Source organism: Callionymus lyra, chromosome 9 (assembly GCF_982586985.1).
Source record: "Callionymus lyra chromosome 9, fCalLyr1.hap1.1, whole genome shotgun sequence".
NCBI lineage: Eukaryota > Metazoa > Chordata > Actinopteri > Syngnathiformes > Callionymidae > Callionymus > Callionymus lyra.
Genome location: NC_141826.1, coordinates 22806492 through 22829266, shown reverse-complemented (window position 1 = coordinate 22829266; position 22775 = coordinate 22806492). Strand labels below are relative to the sequence as shown.

Sequence of the window (22775 nt, the reverse complement as noted above, 5' to 3'; positions counted from 1 at the left end):
GGTTAGAGTTAGAGTTAGGGTTAGGGTTAGGGTTAGGGTTAGGGTTAGGGTTAGGGTTAGGGTTAGGGTTAGGGTTAGAGTTATCTATATCTATATCTATATCTAAACTGATACTTATTTATTCATTTAATTTCTGGAAAAATTTCTAGATAATAAGTTAAGGGTAAAACCTAAAACAAATTATTGTATTTAGGATAATGTACATTTATCAGAACATTATCTATAAAATGACTAATAAAGTCTTAATTATTAATTTATTTTAGTTTCAAATAAATGACCCAAATGCTGATATTCGGTAAAAGCACTAAAAATTATTGTTGGTTTTTCCACTTCCGTGTTGAAATTTTCCAGGAAAAAAACCTTACACAAAACACAAACCTTTACATATATTCCAAGTATAACACCAGTAAAGAGTATAACAGTAGTGTACAGGGTAGCTAGTAAATAAAAGCACACAGTCTAGTTGAGGTGACGCAGCAGAAAAATAGATATTTATTGAGCTACAGTTAAGAAAAACAGAGCGATCTGTGACTTTGACTTCTAGAAATAAGGTTCTTAAAGTGAGCAAACAATCTCCTAGCGTAGCATGAATAAGGTGAATTTTATTTTATTTTATTCGCGTCCTCCAGTGTGACTGTCCAGATGAGCGCGAGCCTGACGAAGCATCTCCATGTACATCCTGTTGTTCTCACTGCAACACACATCAGTAACACAGTCACAAACACACAACTACGACACGTTCAGAGCGACACAAGAGGGATCTATGCAATACTAGACAGACGGTCATAATGTTACGGCGAGGGATGATTTTCTTTTAAATGATAACACACTCATGATGACAATGAACTGTATATGCTTTTAGAATCTGTTAAACAACTTTGAAAGAATTTCACGTTGTTTTATTTCTCATTTGCCAAAAAAAACAATGTTCTTACTCTGCCACGGATTGGTCGAACATCATGTGACCCATGTCCATGTAGAACTGAGCGTCCGTCCTGATGGCCGTCCAGTATTCACTAGCCTGGTCGCACATGAGAAAAAAAATCATGATTTCCTGAAGGTCTGCACTATATTGGAGATAAGTGCGATATTCCATATTGGTGTCTTGAATTGAAATATCAATATTAATGCGATATTTTTTATTTAATCTACAATAGCCATAGCAACCGAGCCTAGCAATCTGCGGCCCACAGTTCACAGACGGACGGAGACGTAAACGACAACGAGACATAGAAGTACAAATTGACAACTTCACAGAACGTGACACTGATTGGTCGAAGTGCGCATTTAAGAAATACTTGATTTATACAATAAAAAATGACAAATTATCACATGTTTTGGATGTGCATATCGCAGTGCAAATATCGCGATATCTATATTTTTTTCGATATATCGCGCAGCCCTAATTTCTGGTCTTGACACAAAATGACTGGTGCTCTCCTCGCCTGCTCCTGGACTGTGTAGCCCCACTGGTTCTGAGCGTCGTGAGGGTCCCAGTAGCCCGACTGACGCTTCAGCCTGATGAACCTCTTGGCCTGATCTTCCTTCACGAACGGGGCCGCCAAGATCCCTACATAGGAGTAAAAGATGTCCCGAGAAGTTACGTTTGTTAACCGAAACAAGCCCCATAGTGCACTGCAACAATCGAAACTGTAACACATTTGTGCTCCTGAAGAAGTTTAAAAATAAATCCTATATGAGAAAACTTCCTTCGACTATCGACACAATTTAAGAGCCTTGTACACAAAAATATGAGTAAATAATGAAACACTCACCACCGACAAGCGTCAAGAGAATGAAGAACTTCATGTTTGCGTCGACAAAAATGAAAGATAAGAAATGATTCCTGAGGTCAAGAGCTCGACTGCAGACTGTGAAGTTTTCGTAGCTCAGTTCAGACACAGAAGATCCTTTCACAGTTTTTTTGGAACAGTCTGCGTTGGAAGGAATGAAGACAAACATACTGAGGCATCTCAGGGAAGCGTTAACCACACACTAGATGCTTTAAAAAAACTCAGCTATAGATTCATACTTTATTTTTATTTTATTTTCTTTAATTCTTCACTCATGGAAGTGACTTTAATAAAAAAAAATAATAACATCCTGGTTTTCGATAATTTAGTTAATACAACATTTAATTTTTTGCTTTTTTATTTTAATTCCTTTTGTTTTGTTACAAAATATGTATTTTTTTGTAACCATGACCAATATGTTCCTCTCCATGGTGACCGCTAGGAGGCGACCGAGTCACACTTATGACCCTTGTATCACTTTTACTGTAACTTCGATCGAACCGTTATTTGAAAAAGTATTGACGGAAAAATGTGTGTTAAAGCAGATTAAGATGTTTAAATTTGTAACGTAATTTCATATGATGAATTAATCGTTATTTGGCAAGATTTCCGAGATCCAGATAAACGGTTTTTAAATTAGAATATCGATAAAATATAAGCAGTATTTTATAAGCAGTCATTGATATTCATGAACACAAATCGTCTAATTAAAGCTTTTAAAAACAAGATTGACATGTCAGCCAGCATTTTTTATTAACATCTTTTAACAGGTAGAATTTTGCTGTGTGGTCATCAACAACAATAATAATAATTATAGTTTAGTTTTTCATTTACATTTTACGATTAATTTTGATACCAAATGTATCAGGAATTAATATTTTATATTGTTTTTGTATCATCAATTATTTATGATTTATTAATATACAATAAACATGTTTGTTTGAGAAGGATAATTGAAAAATAAAGCTGTTAAGACAAAAGAAAAGTCGAGAGATTGTCTGCAAAAATGAATTCACCACCATTAAGGCAGAAAAATACATCTTCATAGACGATAGAGGATCTTCAAATATGAACATTTCTTCTCATATCACCATTGAATGAGTGACAATTCAGTCCCACATCACAGTGAGAAGAAGATTCTTTGATGTTTTCGCTCGACTATGACTTGGCAGCGATGCATCCTGAGGGGTGTTGCTTTGTTTACACAATAATCCTCCCAGGCTCAGGTCTCGTCAGGTAAAGTAACGACGTGTGCCTGAACGTTTCATGCAAAGTTATCGTCTCTAAATCGAGCAGATTTTAATCTTCGTCTCCACCGTAAGACTCCTATAATGATTGTGAAGCGACGACGGCGACACGACTCTGGGATGATGATGATGATGATGATGATGATGATGGTCTGTCTCATCAGGGCGAGGAGGAGAGCGAGCAGACATATGTGTTGTGTTCCCCCTCATCGCCCGTCGGCTTCCATCACCAACTGAGCTGTTTTGACTGACGTCAAAGATGGAAACAAACATGGCGTAAATGCAGATGATGAAGATTACACTACAGTGAGAAACGACACATTAAGTCTGGGCTTCTGTTCAGGTTGTCATAGGTCGAGGGGGCAGAGGCCCCGAGCAAAGAAGCCCAGAGAAACTTCTTCCAGCTCCTTTTGGGAGAATACTGGGGTGTTGCCATTCTGAGAGGAAGATATAGTTTCTCCAACATGTCCTGGGTCTGACCCGGGGTCTCCCCCCCATGGATTTTCCCACCTCATGAAGTCTCACCTGAATGGCTGAACCACTTATCTTAACTTTAATTTTTTTTTAATTCATACACATTTTTTCTTCCCACATTTAGAAAAAATAACAGTTCCCAAAACCAATGTTAAGCAATCATACATATTATATCAACACATGTTACAAATAATAACAATAAACAATAAAGAAAACTAATGATACAAATTAACAATAATTAAAATATAATTACCATTAAAAACTCCAAACATATAAAGCTTAAAACCAGCTTGTATTAGCGAAAGCATCTGCTCTCCCTGAATTTTCCCTTTTTTTTTAAATTAAACAAACAAGATAAATACAATTTAAAGGTGGAATCAGATACTTTTTTCTGAAGCACTTGTATTTTTACCAACTCATGTCAATCAACTGCCATTAGTTCCCGCCCAATGTTGAGCTCTGTGAGCCTTTTATATGCAGCTTGCTCACGCCACTTTGAAGATTCTCTACCCCACCTTTAATTTTTATAGCACATGGACGTATGACCGAGGACAATTAAAATATTTACTGTATTTATCTTTATTTAGTATTTTCAAATAAAAAAATAACAAACTATTCTCCTCACAAAGAAGTAAAAAACATGTTTGAAAATAAATATGTGCTACAACCATTAAACAAAAACTTTTTTTAGGGATTTTTTTATTGCACTTTCAAAATCAGAATTAAAAAAATTACATGTATTTATGGGTGATGGTGATGGTGAGACACACATGTAACATTTCAGAGAGACAAAATGCTGGATAAAATCTTATCTTGAGCAAAAATTCATAAAAATTCTCACTTTGTAAAACACGAATATCTTAGTGAGACTTTAAAAAACATTTGCCCGTTTTATTGGTTTAGCCAAATCTTTACAGCTGGCTTGTTCAGTTCCCATTAACTAACGTTCGTGGTAATTTTATCATCATATTAAAATTACATTAGTTTTTACGAATGTTATTCATTCGCATAAAAGAAAGTGACGTAAACAAAAGATTTGATTAAAGTGGATATTTACAGTGTTAAATAAAATAAAATAGAAATACGTGGAATAAAAAGATTTAACAAGTGAATGACGGGCTGAGAGTGTGACCGGGGCGCGCTCCCGCGGAGCAGCTTGTTAGCGTGAGCGCGCCCCCCGGTCGTCACTCTCCAGCAGCACCAGAGAGCGGGAGTTGATCCTCAACCGTAGCCGACACAAGAGAGCCCGCTGCCGGGCTGGAGACCAGCTGAACGCCGGCGCGATGCGGTGCCACAAGTTTTGGGAAAAATGTTCGGTTGGACTTTATATCTGGACGGTTGTTCTCTTCAGAGGTGAGACTTTTATTCACAGTGAAGTTGAAGCTTGAACTACCTTTAAACATGACACACAAACATGATACAAATGTTAGCTTAGCATGTTTATATAGAACTAGTCATACTTTTTTTTAAAGAACTCTCACTTTATTTGAAAATAAGAATAAAAACTGTGCCATATAGTTTTATGGTAGTCAAACAGTTTACAGTTTACAGTATAAATATATATATAATTTTTTTCTACATTTTTTGTGTCATTTAATATTTGCTGTTTTCATAAAAAACTGTTTCATGACTCTGTAGACTAAACCCCACATCATCGTCATGTCATCTTCCTCTTCATCATCATTCTCATCCTTATCATCATCATATTTATATTCATCATCATCATCGTCATCGTCTTTATCATCATCATCGTCATCGTCTTTATCATCATCATATTCATCTTCATCATCGTCATCTTCATCATCATCATCATTCTCATTCTCATCCTCATCCTCATCCTCATCTTCATCGTCTTCATCATCGTCTTCATCATCGTCATGTCATCTTCCTCTTCATCATCATTCTCATCCTTATCATCATCTTCATCCTCTTCATCATCATCATCATCATCATCATCATCATCATCATCATCATCATCATCGGCATCGTCACCATCATCTTCATCATCATTCTCATCATCATCATCATCATCATCATCATCATTCTCGTTCTCATTCTCATCATCATATTCATCCTCTTCTTCATCATCATCATCATTCTCATCCTCATCATCGTCATCATCATCATCATCATCATCATCATCATCATCATCATCATCATCATCATCGGCATCGTCACCTTCATCTTCATCTTCATCATCATCATCATTTTCATCTTCATCGTCTTCATCATCATCATCTTCATCATCATTATCATCGTCTTCATCATCATCATCATCATCATCATCATCATCATCATCATCATCATCATCATCATCATCATCATCATCAATAGGATTCTATTGATGTGTGTGACAAAGAACATTTATAAAAATTGTGTAGGATTATAATAAAAGGGCTTTCTGTTGAAATGTGAGATGATGGATTTATTTTCAGGGTTTTCTTATTGAAATTTAATTGGCTTTATATGTTCACTGTTCTTTTAAAAATGTTTAACATTTAATATAATCTACTCAATTCGATATCATAGTAAGTAAGCAAAGGTTATTTGTAAAGATCTTTCTAGACCAGGGTCACAAAACACTTTAACAATCAAAACAATACACAGTTAAAATATATACTTTAAAAGGTCAAGACAACATAGAGTCAAACACAGGAGTTCCAGGGAATCAAGGAAAAGTTCAAATAAAAATGTCTTCAGATGTTCAAGTCAGTAGATCATCAAGCACAGATCGTTCCGGACCTTGTAGCAACAGTCTGGAAAGATTGATAAGGATATGTGTTAGTCTGATAAGTAAGAACCTCTCTTTATGGTATCAAACAGGGATACTACTACCACTACCATAGTAGGTGTTAGTCTGGGAGGGAGAATATTGAGGACAGTTTTTTTTCCTTTCTTGGTGGTGTTCATATGTTTTCCTTTTGCTTCCTATGGTTTACTTTGGACACTCTGGTTTCCTCCCACAGTTCCTCCCAAATACTTTACACAGGTTTATTAGGTTCTTTAAAAGAGTGGTCCTCCAACCCCTGTTGCACAGAAAGAAAAAGAAAAGTTATATTATTATTGTCTAAAAAGGACTTTCCTTTAGATAAAGAAAACTGATTACTTTTGAAATATTATTTCTAATGTGACTCTATTGACTAATAAAAATATGAACACATTTAAATAGGACTTTTCAGATTCCATATTAGATTAGATTAGATAGACTTAATTAATCCTGCTCGACATCTCTTTCGGGAAATTGGGTTTCAAGTTCACAACAGACGATAGTTTCATCAAAATAAGAACAAGAACAAAGTGCAAATAAAAATAACAAATTGCAAGGGATGACAAAGTGCAAATATAAAAGAAATAACACAAATTATGCTTAAACTCATCATTGGAACAAAGTCTCTAAAAGCTTCTGGACTCACACATGCAGAACACCATCGTCAGCATACAATCAAATACACATCGATGCAAATACACAAACATCTTGTTGTAACCTTTGCGCTTGATGGATCTACTGACTCCTTTAAGAAACATCTTAAGACGTTTTTATTTGTTCAGGCTTTTCCTTGATTTTCTTGAACTCCTGTTGTGTTATCAGTTTTATCTTGACTTTTAAAGTATATACTTTATTGAATATTGTTTTGATTGTTTAAGCGCTTTCTGACCCTGGTCTGGAAAAGCGCTATATAAATACAAATGACTTACTTACTTACTTAACCAGTCCAGAGCTCTTATAGTTAGATGTTTATGCATTTAATTGTAGTTTTTTTGCAGGTCATGCTATTTTCTTTTTTACTTGTTTTTAATTGAACGTCGATCCATGAATAAAATCCTGACATTAAACTGGTCCGTGATACAAAAATACTAAAATGTGTGTTTGCTCGTGTGTACATGGTTGTTGGTTTCTGGTGAACTGCTCATGGGGGCCCCTGCCTCTCGCCCTGGTAGCTGGGACAGCCTCTAGCCCACTGGACTCTAAAAAGGAAACAAGCAGTAGACAATGACTGAACAATTAAGTATTACTATACTTTCTCATTTTCAGCTTTTTATTCGGGTCTAAAAAAAAGGTTGTTTATCATTGAATCTTCCCGTCGTTCATTCACCAACATCCCATCATGTTGTTCCGAGCCGCCCCTCGCTCGGGGAGCTGAAGAATGGCAGGTTTCCCGACGCGCAGATGTCGTAAGAATATCTGCTTCATTTCAATTCAACGGCTCATCTCCCTCAACGTCTCACCGTCTCTTTCTCCCGCGTCAGCAACGCCTCTAACTTTTCTTTAACTTCGCAATCACTCGGTTGAAGGGAATTGATTCTTTTTAATCGGCTGTTGAGTTTTATTTATATGTTTACGCATTTTATGTCTTTTACGGAGACATTGTTACTCACTCGCTGCTCGGATTCTCATTAAGATGCAAATTTTGGGAAACAGATGAGTCACACGAACAAACGGGAAAAATGAAGTTTCCAGTGGAATTAGGATTTCGTCAACCGTGGCAGTGCATTATGGGACTTGTGTTAACTGGTGGGGCATTAATAACTGGCATTTATGGACCATCTTTAATTTGTGTCTCGTAGGAATGAATTCTGTATTAACTAAATAATAAATAGTACTTAATGTGTCTCTGGGTTATAAAGGAAGTATATCAACACTTCAGGTAAACACTTTCACAAACTGGTGTGAACTGGATCTGAGGTTGTTCGTAATATTGGAGACGATGACGAGACTCGTGTTCAGTGTCGAGACCAGATGTTCAGACTGTGTGGTTAATTTTTCATGTGTTATTAAAGTTATTTTATCTGCGACTGTGGTTGCTTCACTTAACTCTGTGGCACACAAGATTATGAAACGACAAAAAGACACTTGATTTATTGATACATTTTTTTGTTGTTTTAGATACTTGAGCTTCCTTATGTGGCGAGTGATGCAGTAACAATAATCATAAATACACAATAACATGTAACCATGTCTGGATCAAGATAAATAAATTGTTGTTGTTTTATTAGTTAAAGGGCAACTTGTGTGAAAACCCAACTTTCCTGACTCACTCACATGTTTCAATTCTCATCATGACCATTTTAAAGTTTATTACTTTATTACTTAAAAGGTTCTCCCCCGTCGGAAATCTGGGCGAACGAGAGGTTACGAGAGTCAATTACGACGTAATAATGTATTCACTCGTCCTCCAGCCGGCTGTAATCCTTCCCCGCTTTGTTTATACAACGAGTGAGATTTTGGATTGATGACACGCGTTGACAAACCTCCATGTTTGACCAATCCGACAGAGTGGTCAACAAGATTTAATCTCCAGAAAAACTGTGTTTTCACTGGGCGGGGCTTAAGATCATTTTCTAATGTCAATATTTCAATGAAAAGTGAGTTTTGTACAAACACACACTGATGATACAATAGAGTCACACATCTATTTAAAACACACTTAAATCAACACATTAGTTGACCTTTAGTGATTAAGTTATAATCTGTTTTATCCATTTCACACTAACTAGAGTAACTAGTGATTGACTTCTGTGAATGTATCTTTACATCTTCATATATCGTTCGATGAAACCTTTGATTTAAAGTGGTAAAGATAAGATACACATCACGATACCTGACTCACTATATGATAGATGAAGATGGTATCGATCTGTCACAGCTTCTCAAAGTTGGATCAGAAGTTATAACTTCACGTACAGACGCTTTTCAAACAGTGGCTTCATTGAGTCATGACAAGTCACGTCGCAAGTTTAAACACCTGTAACTTAATTAAGCATCAAAACAACCATCACGTCAAAGAGTTTGAAAGAACAAGAAAGACAAACTAAAAAGGAAGCAGTTCCCTTTGCTGGCGATTCTGCAGAGACCAGATTATCTTCCAGTCGAGCGCATGAAAACATAAAAAACCTTAATTAAAAATCGTTAAATTTATTTAGATGAATAGTTCTTCAAGTGGTTCAAAATGATTCGTCGGCTCGTTGTATATTTAGAACCACAGTACTGTTTGTCCTGCCGTAGATATTTTAATGTATAAGTAAAATATATTTACGTTTTATTCCATTCTGAATTTCTTCAGGGTCGTCTCTTTGTTTTTTACGGGTTAATTTAACTTTAATTTCTTTATGTACTCTTGTAAAAATATACACTTCATACAGTAAATTACAACCTTGTAATTCCTTATGCAATCATTGTTGCTTGTTATTCAAAGTATGACCAACGTTATCTCACAGTAGGGCAAGAAAGTTAATATTTAAAGCTGGTATCAGATCAGTATCGGTTGATACTCAAAGCCTAGGTATCGGTTTCAGATCCATTAAGTCGGATCACTCTATCCCTAGATTTTGTCCAGATATATTCAGCAATATTTGCCGTACGAAGTTTTTATACAATCAACAATCTACGGTCAAGATGAGAAAGTAATTTACGTATCAACTTTTCTCTTACTTACTTTTTCGTGCTCCTTGTTTTAACTTAGAAGATAAAATAACTTTAAACATCTGCTTAAAGTTGTTTTTCTCTTCTACACTGATTTACAATTTATCGGTAACAGGTTTTCAAGGTTATTGTGATTCATCAGAGTATTGTATAGTATTTCCAGTCGCAAATGAAGTTAATGAAATTAACAGCGTAATATATTAATATGTCGCATAAACGGTAAAATAATATCGTTGTCACATCATGACACTGAAAACTGTGGTTGCATTACTGATCTGACATTTGCTGGAAAAGAGGATTAAACACTTTCTAGACCTTTACAGTATATAATACTATTAATCCACCGACGTAAGGAGGCATGTACTCTGTGTATTAATGGTTAAGACCTTCACTGGATCACAATAATGTTGAAGAATAAATGTGGAAATCAGAAGATAAAAATATACTGTTAAATCTAGAAAAAGTACACAAAATTAGTATGATTGTTATGATGACATTAAAGAATAAGCTAAAATAAAAAATAACAATGCTGTCAAAGAGAATCAATTGGTTGTTTTAATGTCTTTATTTTTCCATTATTGAACACGTTTGAAGCAAAAATATGAACTTTTTAAATTTATTTCTAAAGATTTTCTTCACCTAACCCTGCAGACAATTAATTAAAGTGCACAAAAATGAAAATAATGTTACTTGTGGAACATACAGTAGAGGATAAACACTGTCCAATCATTTTAGCAAAGCAATTGATATGATTGGATGTTAAACTGTATTCATCCTTGTATCTCTGCGTACTCCACCTTCTAAATATGTACTACGAAAAATGTATTTTCCCCTTTTTTAAATTCGTGGGGTGAAGAATACATACAATAAGATACAATTTAATCAGACATTATATAAAGAAACTCTTAGTAGGAGTCTTAAATCTAAAATTAATAGAAACATTTGTGAAAAACAGTTTCATCAAACTGCAAAATTCTGTTTGTTTTGACTTCAATACATATGTTAAAATGTACATAAATAGAAAAAAAAACAAAGAATTGACACTGGCATGACATCCTGCTAAATGTGAGCAAAGTAAATATTAAAAATGTATTATGTATTACAATATTTGGAGAAAAAACCAGCAGTGTTATTAAGAAAATGATGTCACACATTTAAACGAAAGCTGTTTATTATTTATAATAAATCGTACCCGTTTTTAATTTGTTTAACGTTTCACAAAACTATGTAGAGTTTAGTCTCCGACAGTGCATGAAAGCATTTTAAATATTTTACCAGATGCAGTGTAAGCCTGCAGGCCAAGCAATTAGCACTAGTTTGTATTTGAAAACAACTTGTATTAAACATGATTCTGTTAATGAATGTGCAGGTCTGGCTGTTCTACGGCGAAACCTTTCTGAGCGAAGTGTTCCAACAGTCGAGGGCGACTTCACCGCTGATGCATGATTTAAGAGGGACGAGAAAAGTCGTCATCGTGATGAAACTTTTACAGAGTTTTTTAAACTTGGCGAACACTTAAGGCTAGATAACTTATTTCTCGTCCGACCAAGTTAACTTTACAATAACCCGGATGGATGGATGAGTGATTAAGCGTCTGTAGTATATAACATTTTTGTGAATTTGAACAAAAAGTCACATTAAATTAGCCAAATATGACTTTCTTTTAATTGTAAATCTGTAAAAACCAGTGCTTTTAATACCTGGTCCATATACAAAGAAAGTGTCAAAATCTTTTAAAGGATCAAAACTTTTTAAGTGGAGTATTGTTGTCAGATTTTAATGTAATTGTTTATATACATTTTTTTGCTTTTTTAAATGTTCTATTTCCAAATCTTCAAACATATTTTAAATGTTCCGTCCTTCTATACCAGCCAATAACATAACAGTACTGTAACAATTACGAAGACACTATTATTATTATTTTAAGTGGCATCACAGTTCTTTTAACACGTTGATATGATTTATTTGCTGTTTTTGGCAGTTAGGTAGAAGTTTTTTTCAACTGTAAAGTGAATCAAATTTAGATAAGTGGAACATATGCTAGTATGTAGCTAGTAGATGACGATGCTTATTGTGGTTGACGATATGAGCAAATCTTTACTGGTTTATTCCTGTTTTTTCAGGTGATGTTTGTCCTTAAAAATGTGATATTTTTTTATTTTTATTTTGTTGTCCAAATCTTTTAAGTTGGCCATGTTTTCCGACATAAATGGTGATAAAATGGAGCTTTCCATGACGCTTCGACTCATCATTCTTCAGTTCATGCATCACTTCTTGTCACAGAAACACTTCCCTTCCTCTGGTCTATTTTAGCTGGTTCTGGTTTCGTACCACCTTCTCCCCTCAAATATTTAAGCACCAATTCTAAAAATATTTTCCCCCATTAATCGATTGTATTTTTTTCGTCATCGGACCTTGATTGTCATTGATGTAACCGCGAAGAGGTCAAGACGGTGCTTTCTTCAAGCTCGTATAAACCTTCTCTTTAGTGTCACACGCCTGAATGATGGTACTTCACGTGAGTGAACACTTGGACGGATACTACACTCTACAGCGTTCCTCTTCACCTGATCGTGTTTTCTCATAGACAAAATAACGCTTCTCAAGTTCTCGGTCGTTATGGAGGAAGTATGTCTTGACATCCGTTGATACTGATGAGGTGTCGAGGGTTTTAAAGTCGGGTTATCATTGTTAAGTTCCATTTTACCTCCGTCATTTTTTGAGTTTGTACTTGTTAAAAGAGTTTAGTAAGATTCAGCAAAATCATTACATGCTTAAAAAGTACTGAATCAAACAAACGTAACCACTGTTACAATATTAAAAAGGCACTATTGATTAGGGCTGTGTATTTACAAGAATCGGGCAATACGATACTACAGACATGGACCGTCATCTGACCAGTTCTGCGGTTGGAGAATGGCACGTTCGGTTCCTTTTCACAGCAAAGATGGTTCCTGTTCTTTCACTCGTCAGCATTTCACACTTTTAATTCTCACTTCACACTTACATTTACTTTCGTGGCCTGGTACTTTCCATGCACTCGGGGTTAAATTCAGGTTAGATTTCTTACCAGGTTACATTGTACTCTTTGGAATGTTCAGTTTATTCTTTATTGGTTAATACACTATATTTTATCTGTATTCTATATAGTGTAGTAACAAGTATATATGTGTAGTATTGTCGAGTACTTGACTCTGGTGTTGTGATAGTGTAGTAACAAGTATATATATGTGTAGTATTGTCGAGTACTTGACTCTGGTGTTGTGATAGTGTAGTAACGAGTATATGTGTAGTATTGTCGAGTACTTGACTCTGGTGTTGTGATAGTGTAGTAACAAGTATATATATGTGTAGTATTGTCGAGTACTTGACTCTGGTGTTGTGATAGTGTAGTAACAAGTATATATGTGTAGTATTGTCGAGTACTTGACTCTGGTGTTGTGATAGTGTAGTAACAAGTATATATGTGTAGTATTGTTGAGTACTTGACTCTGGTGTTGTGATAGTGTAGTAACAATTATATATATGTAGTAATGTCGAGTACTTGACTCTGGTGTTGTGATAGTGTAGTAACAAGTATATATATGTGTAGTATTGTCGAGTACTTGACTCTGGTGTTGTAGTATTTACAGACCACATGACTCTTGACAAAGTCGTAACTGCTTTAATTTGTTTTCAAACCTAAATATGTCCAAACATCAGCCTTAAAAGCTACTGAAATCCACTGTATCCTCTCGTCCTTAGTCAGAATTTTATTCATAGAATAATTCATTCAAATATTGATACAGTTCTGTTAAATATTGATACAATATCATGGAATAAAAACACTGCGAAATATCTCTGTATCGATATTATCCAACACCCATAGTTGTATGTGTTTAAGTCTTATCTATATACAAGGATCAAGTAAATATACTTTCATTTGCTTGTGTCTGTGAAAGACTTCTCATAAAACCCCCCAAAAAAGAAACAATCTGCATTAATTCGGCGTCTGGCACAACAGAAGCTGGTTCACCATCTGTCGGTGTGTTTTGGCACCGATAGAAGGTGATGCAAATATTGGAATCTTTCCTGATCTTTTTTTTGCTTTGTTTTTTGGACCGTTTGCCTGAAGCTGTATCAGCTCCGTGGAGTGTAAGAATGTATCACAAATGACAACAATGATGCGGAGAAAATGGAAAGAACTTTGTTTGTTTGCGAGTTTGAATCCGGCTCTGGGTTTGAACCTTGTGAGGTTTTTATTTTCCCACCGAGCTTGTGTCGGTTTTCTCAAGAAGAATAAACAGAGGTTGATTGATGATTGTCCGCCGGTGTGTGTCCTATGATGGACCTCTCGCCCGAGGTAGCTGGGACTTTGTCAACATGGTCAACTCTTCAGATCTAGTCAAGGGTTTAGTAAGAATAACCTCACAGGTGTCTCCTCATCATATTGCTAAACTAGTTGACTTTGAACTAACAATTACGACCGTGCTGCAGTGGTTACTTTACACATTCACGGTCACAGTGTTTTCGGTCCATTGGTCACTGTTGATTTAAGTTTTCGGAGCGTATCTCTTCACAACATCCCTCTGTTTAGAAAACCGTTAAGCAAATGGAATTTAGAGTCAATGAAAGAGAAACTTCTTGCATAGAGGTGTTAGAATATATAGATATCGTGATCTATCGTGATGTTCTTTTCTACGATACTGTATCGATATTCGACAGCATGGTTTCTTGGGCAATATTTCAAATATATCGTTACAGTTTCACAATTTATAGCAATATATAGTATGGTTGTCCATGTATCGTGATACACATCGTATCGCCAGATTCTTGCCAAACACACCTCTATTCTTGCACATACGATTTTGGCTTAGGTTAAAATATGCAGATAAAAAAACTACTCTAAGCTCTAAAAAATGAGTCCAGGGGTCTCAAAGTCATTCAGACAAGGGGCCAAAATCCTTAAGTCATTCTTTCCTAAAACATTGATTTTATTTGTATTGTAAATCTCTGTGTCAATCATCTCAGTAACTCATCTTTTCATGGACATTACGTTATATAAAACCATATGAATAGCATTTTTGAGCTGGGGCTATGTATCACATTTCGGTTCTTTTGTGGCGCCAACTGAAACGCTCCGGTAGTACCAAGTGTCGAAACATACTGTATCTTATAATGCCAAGTTTCTGTACCAACGTGTTGTCTAAATTTGACAATGTGTGAACATTTATGAAGAAAATACAATAAGTGACTAAGGCAGTGAACATCCGATTAATCTGTCACTTGTTTGGAATTTATTGTATTTTTTTGTTCAGTAAGAAAACATTTTAGAATGTTCATTTACCAACGCTGAAAAATTAAACTGAAGATATGTACACTGTATAGTGTCGTTTTCTTTTTGTTACAATGGATTTGATAAAATAGTGGTCTGGAACCTGTCACGGAAAGCCTTGGTATCAGTACCTGAAAACTTTCTAAACCTACCCAGGGCCTTGACATTGAAACAATAGTCTTTATGCTTCTTTATGTGCCTGAGATGATTAAGAAAATTCATTCATTTTCTTTACCGCTTATCCTAGTTCCTTTGCGTTAGAGGCAGGGGACACCCTGGACAGGACGCCAGTCTGTCATAGAGCACACAAAGACAGACAACCTTTCACACACACACTCATACCTACGGACAATTTCCCCAAGTTCTCAATGAACCTCTGTATGTTTCTGGACTGTGGGATCTTGCTAACCACTGCGCATACAAATAATGTGTATTAATACTTCACTGTACTGATTTTACTTTGCAGTTTTCCCTAAAAATACAAGTATATCTAGGATACTTACATGAGTAGAGACACTCCAGAGAAACAGTGTTGTGTTTACAAGACAGAATCTGACCTATATACATTTTTTAAGAAGTGCAGAATTGACTTTGTAACATCGTGTCTTAATTTTTGTCGGATTCTTCTGTTATTCAAAATCACGAACCCCGCTGTTAAATTATTTAAAATAATTCTGAACTAACAATGAGGGAGAAGGAATGTCATTATTATTTATTCATTTCCAGCACCTTCACGTTCCTGCGATAATCTTCTCGTGACATTATGATTAGAAGTTTGACCTTCACTCACTGAAATATTGATAAATAATCAACACATTCGGGGCCGTAGAGATAATTGATTATTCAGACACTTTTACTAATCGTCGACCTTATGACGGACACGATGAAGACGAGGTCGTGACCCCTGACATTTCAGCTAATGACGCAAGCCAGCTGGAGTAATGGAGTATTGATCTTCTATTGTTGATGATTATTCTCATGTTGTTCTTCAGAAGACAAGTGTGTACAAAGTGTTGTTTTAGCAGAAACATCCTCATTTTCTTTCTTTTTTTTAGGAAGTTTTTGGGTCACTTAAGGTTTGTAGAAAGTTTGTATAAATCTGGATCCTTCTTTTAGTACATTTAAACTTAATTATATTTGACTCTATTTTGAATATTAAAAAAAAAGTTATTTTATTTTATTCATGACTATTTTTGGAATGTTACACTTAAATTTGGTGAGTATAAAATACAGCTATTTTTACTAAAGTATTTCCTATCATTACTAATGGGTGTGTTACGTTTAATGTTATATTCAAAGATACACAGTTATGAGGTCAAAGACAATCCACTCAACCATTGATTCATCAAGATTAATAACATTGATGGTCTTTTTTTCTTTGCCATTCCCCACGACCAGGACTTAATGGGTCACAACTGCATTTTAAGACAAATGACATCAATGTCATTTAGAAGTCAAAAGGTCAAAGGACTAGATTTGTTTCCACTCTGTCATCACAAGATGGTGATTTATGGTAAACTGGCTGTTAAGATGAAACACAAAAACATTTGTCATCAGCATATAAAACATGTTTTCAGCTGTAGTTTTTTAGTTGACATCTTTACTGTCGTTTAAAAGTGGATCGTCGAAGGGTTTTCATCGCTTCTTCCTGGACGGATCGCTGGCGCTGTAGCCGATTATAACTACATTTTAATTTGTGCCGGGTCATTCTCCTGCGCTGACTCAGCCTTTTTCTTTTTTAATTCTACTTTCTGTTGGTGATTAACGGTGCGTGTTTTTATAGACTCTTCTTATAGGAGGAGTGACCAGATCTCCTAAGTTGAGAAATGTAAAGATTCTTGTATGAAATGCACAATTAAAAAACAAAATTGGTTTATAATTTAATATTTTTTTCAAAATTAAAACTGAAACAGGACATGCCAACAAATAGTTTTCTTTTATATCGATATTTATGTTATATTTTTTTCTTTCACCTAAAAATGTAGCCGTGTGCACGCGCACGCGCGAGTACTGTAGGGTCCGGGGGTTTCGATAAGGAAAGCGATGCGATATTTCCATTTCTTTTATTTCCACGCTTCGGTGTCGAGATGATCGGCGAAAAATATGACTTATAACACTCGGTTTTCCAAGAAACTGAGCGACATCAGAGAGGAGCTGCCGGCGCATCGTGATATCACCAAATCAATAATAAATCCACCTCCTTGTACATGCACACATAACACTTTATAAATGACCTGATGATAACAAGTTAGCTCGTTAGCATAGGGCGAAGCCGGACAGGTTTACACTTGTTTGGAAGTTCCCGATCTTATAAGAAAACAACTGAGACGAGATGAAAAGTTCTTACAATATGTCGCTTTAACAAAGGAGGTTGAAAGAGACGAGTGACTGGATCACTAGTGTTTGACTAGATCATAAGTTTTACTTCCGTGTATATACTGAGCTGCGCTAAGTAAGTGCGCTAGCAAGACGCGTCACCATAGCAACAGAGCCTAGCAAGCTTCGCCGCACTGCTAAAGGATAGACCGAGATGTAAACGACAACGAGACATAGAAGTACTAATTGACAACTTTTCAAAACGTGGCAAGTGTGCATTTAAGAATTGCTTGATTTATACAATAAAAAATGATAAATAATTGCACGTTTTCGATATGCATATCGCACGTGCCAATATCACAATATCGATACTTCTTCGATATATCTTGCAGCTCTAGAAAATACATATTTTTATTTGCTAATATTGAACAGAGAATGCCAGCGTTTTTATAAGAAATTCAGCATCTATGCCTGATATTATAAAAGTTGTTAAGAAATCCATTTAAACTGTGTTTAATTATATAGAAAATGTAACTGTATTTACACTGATTTGTCCTTGTTTGTGTAGAACTCCACTCTTGAGGGTTTTCACGCCACATTCTTTAAAAAAAAGAAGAAACACAAAGATGAATAGATAACATTTTAAATATTCAGCCATCGCCCCCTTAAGCGTTTTGAAGCTTCTTTCATGAGGTTTTCTTGCTGTTTTTAAGGTAGTAAAGTGTCCAGCCACGTACCTGACGTTACTTTTATTTAGTAGATCAATGAAGAAGAAGAAAACATCGTCTTTCTCTTTTAGAATCTGTTGTAACAATATTGTAAAAGTACAAGCTAGACATGGTGTTGTTCATAATTTACATCTTATAAAATAAACAGTAAAACTTTATGGTTCAGCTGTTGGACTTTAAAGACGGTTCTTTGTTAGTTTGTGTAAACAAAGGGATGAATAAACTTTTTAATAAACACACTCTTGTGAGATTGTTATTATCAAATGTATGACTTTGGGGATCATTGATTTATGGATTTTGTCATTTGTTTCAAGGGTGTTCAAGACTCCTTTCAGACCACAGATTGAAAAATCTGACACAAAAGACATTCAGAAGCATGTGTTTGTGTGTCTGAAGTATGAATAATTACACAGTTGTGTACGAACGATCACCAGGCCAAGGCTCTTTTACTGACAGACATGATTTTGGTCTTTTGCTTGAATAGAAAACACTCATTTTTTCTTTTCTGTATGTGCCGTCTTAGACATTTCTTTTCAAAATACATGATTCAATTCTCTAAAGAATAGACGTATAAAGATGTTCTTTCATGATATCAATCACCGAGACCAGAGAGTGTTGAGACCAAGACAGAGTCCAAGAGACCAAGATTTTCCCAGATAAAAAATACAATGGTTGACACTCGTGTTGTTTTTGAAAGGCTTTATTAATTTTTGTTTTCTAGAGTTTTATCGATATTTAAACTCTTTTTATGCCCTGATGGTTTCAGTCAACATTCCTAGTAAGTCATGTCCATCCTATATTTGTGTTTTGCCTAGAATTTGAGTTGATCCACAAAATTACATACACACCACACTGGCCTGTGTTTATGTTATGAGGGGATTTGTGGTGTTTTTTAAAGGTTAACTAAAGTGAAAAAACCTCTGACTAACACATTTCCATTTTTTGAAAGTATTACTTGATAAAGCTCGTCTAAAATGTGGGCGAACAAGAGGTTACGAGAGCGCAGTCCATTATGATGTTATAAAGGCTTCACTCCTCCTCTAGCCAGCTGTAACCATAACCTGCTTTGTTTATACAACGGGTCCCTTGGAGGTGGAGACTTGCCGGGATTTATGACGCACGGTGACAAACATTAATGTTTGACCAATCACAGCAGAGTGGGCATGTTTTCAGTGGGCGGGGCTTAAGACCATTTTCTAATGTCAATATTTCAAGGAAAAGAGAGTTTTGTGCAAAGATGATACAATAGAGTCCAACATCTATTTAACACCCACCTAAATCGACACATTACTACACTTTTAATCATCTTTTCTGGTCTTCATTTCTTAACTATACAGTAAATTAAAGTTATCGTCACATGACCAGCATTTATGTGTTCCTCACATGATAAAGACGACGATTATTCCGTCGTAGTTTGTGTTCAAAGCGACTCTAGAATAAACGTATAAAAGGATGATAACTTGTGGAGAGAGAGAAGAAAAGGTCGCAGATATATAGTTGGCACTTCTTTACGTCGTTAATTAGTTGAAAAATGTCTTTTCTTCTTCTTTATGTCGACACAAAGAAGGACTGATGATGCTGTTTCCTGTTGACATTTAGAGAGAAAAGTAAAGATTCTTGTATGAAATGCACATTAAAAAAACAAAATTGGTTTATAATTTAATATTTTTTTCAAAATTAAAACTGAAACAGGATATGCCAACAAATACTTTTCTTTTATGTGTGAAGGTCATATTGGATGAAGTTAAAACTGTTTCTGAAATGTGTTGTTTCATTTTATTTTTTCAGAATATTAACATAAACCTATTTAGCAAAGTTACTTATTCAGGTTGAAAATACAAAGTGCAAATATCTTCAACTGGTTTTCACCAACATAAACTTGACAGGACCGACAAAGTTTTAAATATTGAGGATTTACCCTCACAATATTGAGAAAATACTATGGAAATAAATGCGATATTCGATATTGGTATCTTGAATTGCGATATCGATATTTATGTTATATTTTTTTCTTTCACCTAAAAATGTAGCCGTGTGCACGCGCACGTGCGAGTACTGTAGGGTCCGGAGGTTTCGATAAGGAAAGCGATGCGATATTTCCATTTCGTTTATTTCCACGCTTCGGTGTCGAGATGATCGGCGAAAAATATGACTTATAACACTCGGTTTTCCAAGAAACTGAGCGACATCAGAGAGGAGCTGCCGGCGCATCGCGATATCACCAAATCAATAATAAATCCACCTCCTTGTACATGCAAACATAACACTTTATAAATGACCTGATGATAACAAGTTAGCTCGTTAGCATACGGCGAAGCCGGACAGGTTTACACTTGTTTGGAAGTTCCCGATCTTATAAGAAAACAACTGAGACAAGATGAAAAGTTCTTACACTATGTTGCTTTAACAAAGGAGGTTGAAAGAGATGAGTGACTGGATCACTAGTGTTTGACTAGATCATAAGTTAGTTTTACTTCCGTGTATATGCTGAGATGCGCTAAGTCAGCGCTAGCAAGATAGCAACCGAGCCTAGCAAGCTTCGCCGCACTGCTAAAGGATAGACCGAGATGTAAACGACAACGAGACATAGAAGTACTAATTGACAACTTTTCAAAACGTGGCAAGTGTGCATTTAAGAATTGCTTGATTTATACAATAAAAAATTATAAATAATTGCACGTTTTCAATATGCATAGCGCACGTGCCAATATCACAATATCGATATTTTTTTTTTCGATATATCTTGCAGCTCTAGAAAATACATATTTTTATTTGCTAATATTGAACAGAGAATGCCAGCGTTTGTATAAGAAATTCAGCATCTATGCCTGATATTATAAAAGTTGTTAAGAAATCCATTTAAACTGTGTTTAATTATATAGAAAATGTAACTGTATTTACACTGATCTGTCCTTGTTTGTGTAGAACTCCACTCTTGAGGGTTTTCACGCCACATTCTTTAAAAAAAAGAAGAAACACAAAGATGAATAGATAACATTTTAAATATTCAGCCATCGCCCCCTTAAGCGTTTTGAAGCTTCTTTCATGAGGTTTTCTTGCTGTTTTTAAGGTAGTAAAGTGTCCAGCCATGTACCTGACGTTACTTTTATTTAGTAGATCAATGAAGAAGAAGAAAACATCGTCTTTCTCTTTTAGAATCTGTTGTAACAATATTGTAAAAGTACAGGCTAGACATGGTGTTGTTCATAATTTACATCTTATAAAATAAACAGTAAAACTTCACGGTTCAGCTGTTGGACTTTAAAGACGGTTCTTTGTTAGTTCGTGTAAACAAAGGGATGAATAAACTTTTTAATAAACACACTCTTGTGAGATTGTTATTATCAAATGTATGACTTTGGGGATCATTGATTTATGGATTTTGTCATTTGTTTCAAGGGTGTTCAAGACTCCTTTCAGACCACAAATTGAAAAATCTGACACAAAAGACATTCAGAAGCATGTGTTTGTGTGTCTGAAGTATGAATAATTACACAGTTGTGTACGAACGATCACCAGGCCAAGGCTCTTTTACTGACAGACATGATTTTGGTCTTTTGCTTGAATAGAAAACACTCATTTTTTCTTTTCTGTATGTGCCGTCTTAGACATTTCTTTTCAAAATACATGATTCAATTCTCTAAAGTATAGACGTTTAAAGATGTTCTTTCATGACATCAATCACAGAGACCAGAGAGTGTTGAGACCAAGACCAAGACAGAGTCCAAGAGACCAAGATTTTCCCAGATAAAAAATACAATGGTTGACACTCGTGTTGTTTTTGAAAGGCTTTATTAATTTTTGTTTTCTAGAGTTTTATCGATATTTAAACTCTTTTTATGCCCTGATGGTTTCAGTCAACATTCCTAGTAAGTCATGTCCATCCTATATTTGTGTTTTGCCTAGAATTTGAGTTGATCCACAAAATTACATACACACCACACTGGCCTGTGTTTATGTTATGAGGGGATTTGTGGTGTTTTTTAAAGGTTAACTAAAGTGAAAAAACCTCTGACTAACACATTTCCATTTTTTGAAAGTATTACTTGATAAAGCTTGTCTAAAATGTGGGCGAACAAGCGGTTACGAGAGCGGAGTCCATTATGATGTTATAAAGGCTTCACTTCTTCTCTAGCCAGCTTTAACCATGCCCTGATTTGTTTATACAACGTGTCCCTTGGAGTTGGAAACTTCCTGGATTAATGGCGCGCGGTGACAAACCTCCTTGTTTGACCAATCACAGCAGAGTGGGCGTGTTTTCAGTGGGTGGGGCTTAAGACCCTTTTCTAATGTCAATATTTCCATGAGTTTTGTACAAACACTGATGATACAATAGAGTCCAACATCTATTTAAGACACACTTAAATCAACACATTACAGTACATTTAATCATCCTTTCTGGTCTTCATTTCTTAATTATATAGTAGATTAAAGTTATCGTCACATGACCAGCATTTATGTGTTCCTCACATGATAAAGACG

At 35.4% G+C, this 22775-nt stretch overlaps 2 protein-coding genes across 2 annotated transcripts in view; one reads left to right on the top strand and one right to left on the bottom strand.

Moving 5' to 3' along the window:
• Positions 1 to 133: 133 nt before the first annotated feature.
• LOC148072279 (uncharacterized protein C3orf85-like) lies at positions 134 to 1884 on the bottom strand. The gene is made up of 4 exons (XM_087799907.1): positions 1776 to 1884; positions 1446 to 1570; positions 936 to 1021; positions 134 to 691 (listed from the first exon to the last, which is right to left on the bottom strand). The coding sequence occupies exons 1-4, from the start codon at positions 1807 to 1809 to the stop codon at positions 613 to 615; spliced, it is 324 nt and encodes a 107-aa protein (XP_087656033.1). The 5' UTR covers positions 1810 to 1884; the 3' UTR covers positions 134 to 612.
• A 2874-nt stretch (positions 1885 to 4758) lies between these two features.
• LOC148072278 (neuronal acetylcholine receptor subunit alpha-7-like) overlaps positions 4759 to 22775 on the top strand; it is a 41023-nt gene continuing 23006 nt past the window's right edge. Inside the window, exon 1 of the mRNA XM_087799895.1 lies at positions 4759 to 4867. Coding sequence (XP_087656021.1) covers positions 4798 to 4867 — 70 coding nt within the window. The 5' untranslated portion in view covers positions 4759 to 4797. The remainder of the gene's footprint in view (positions 4868 to 22775) is intronic.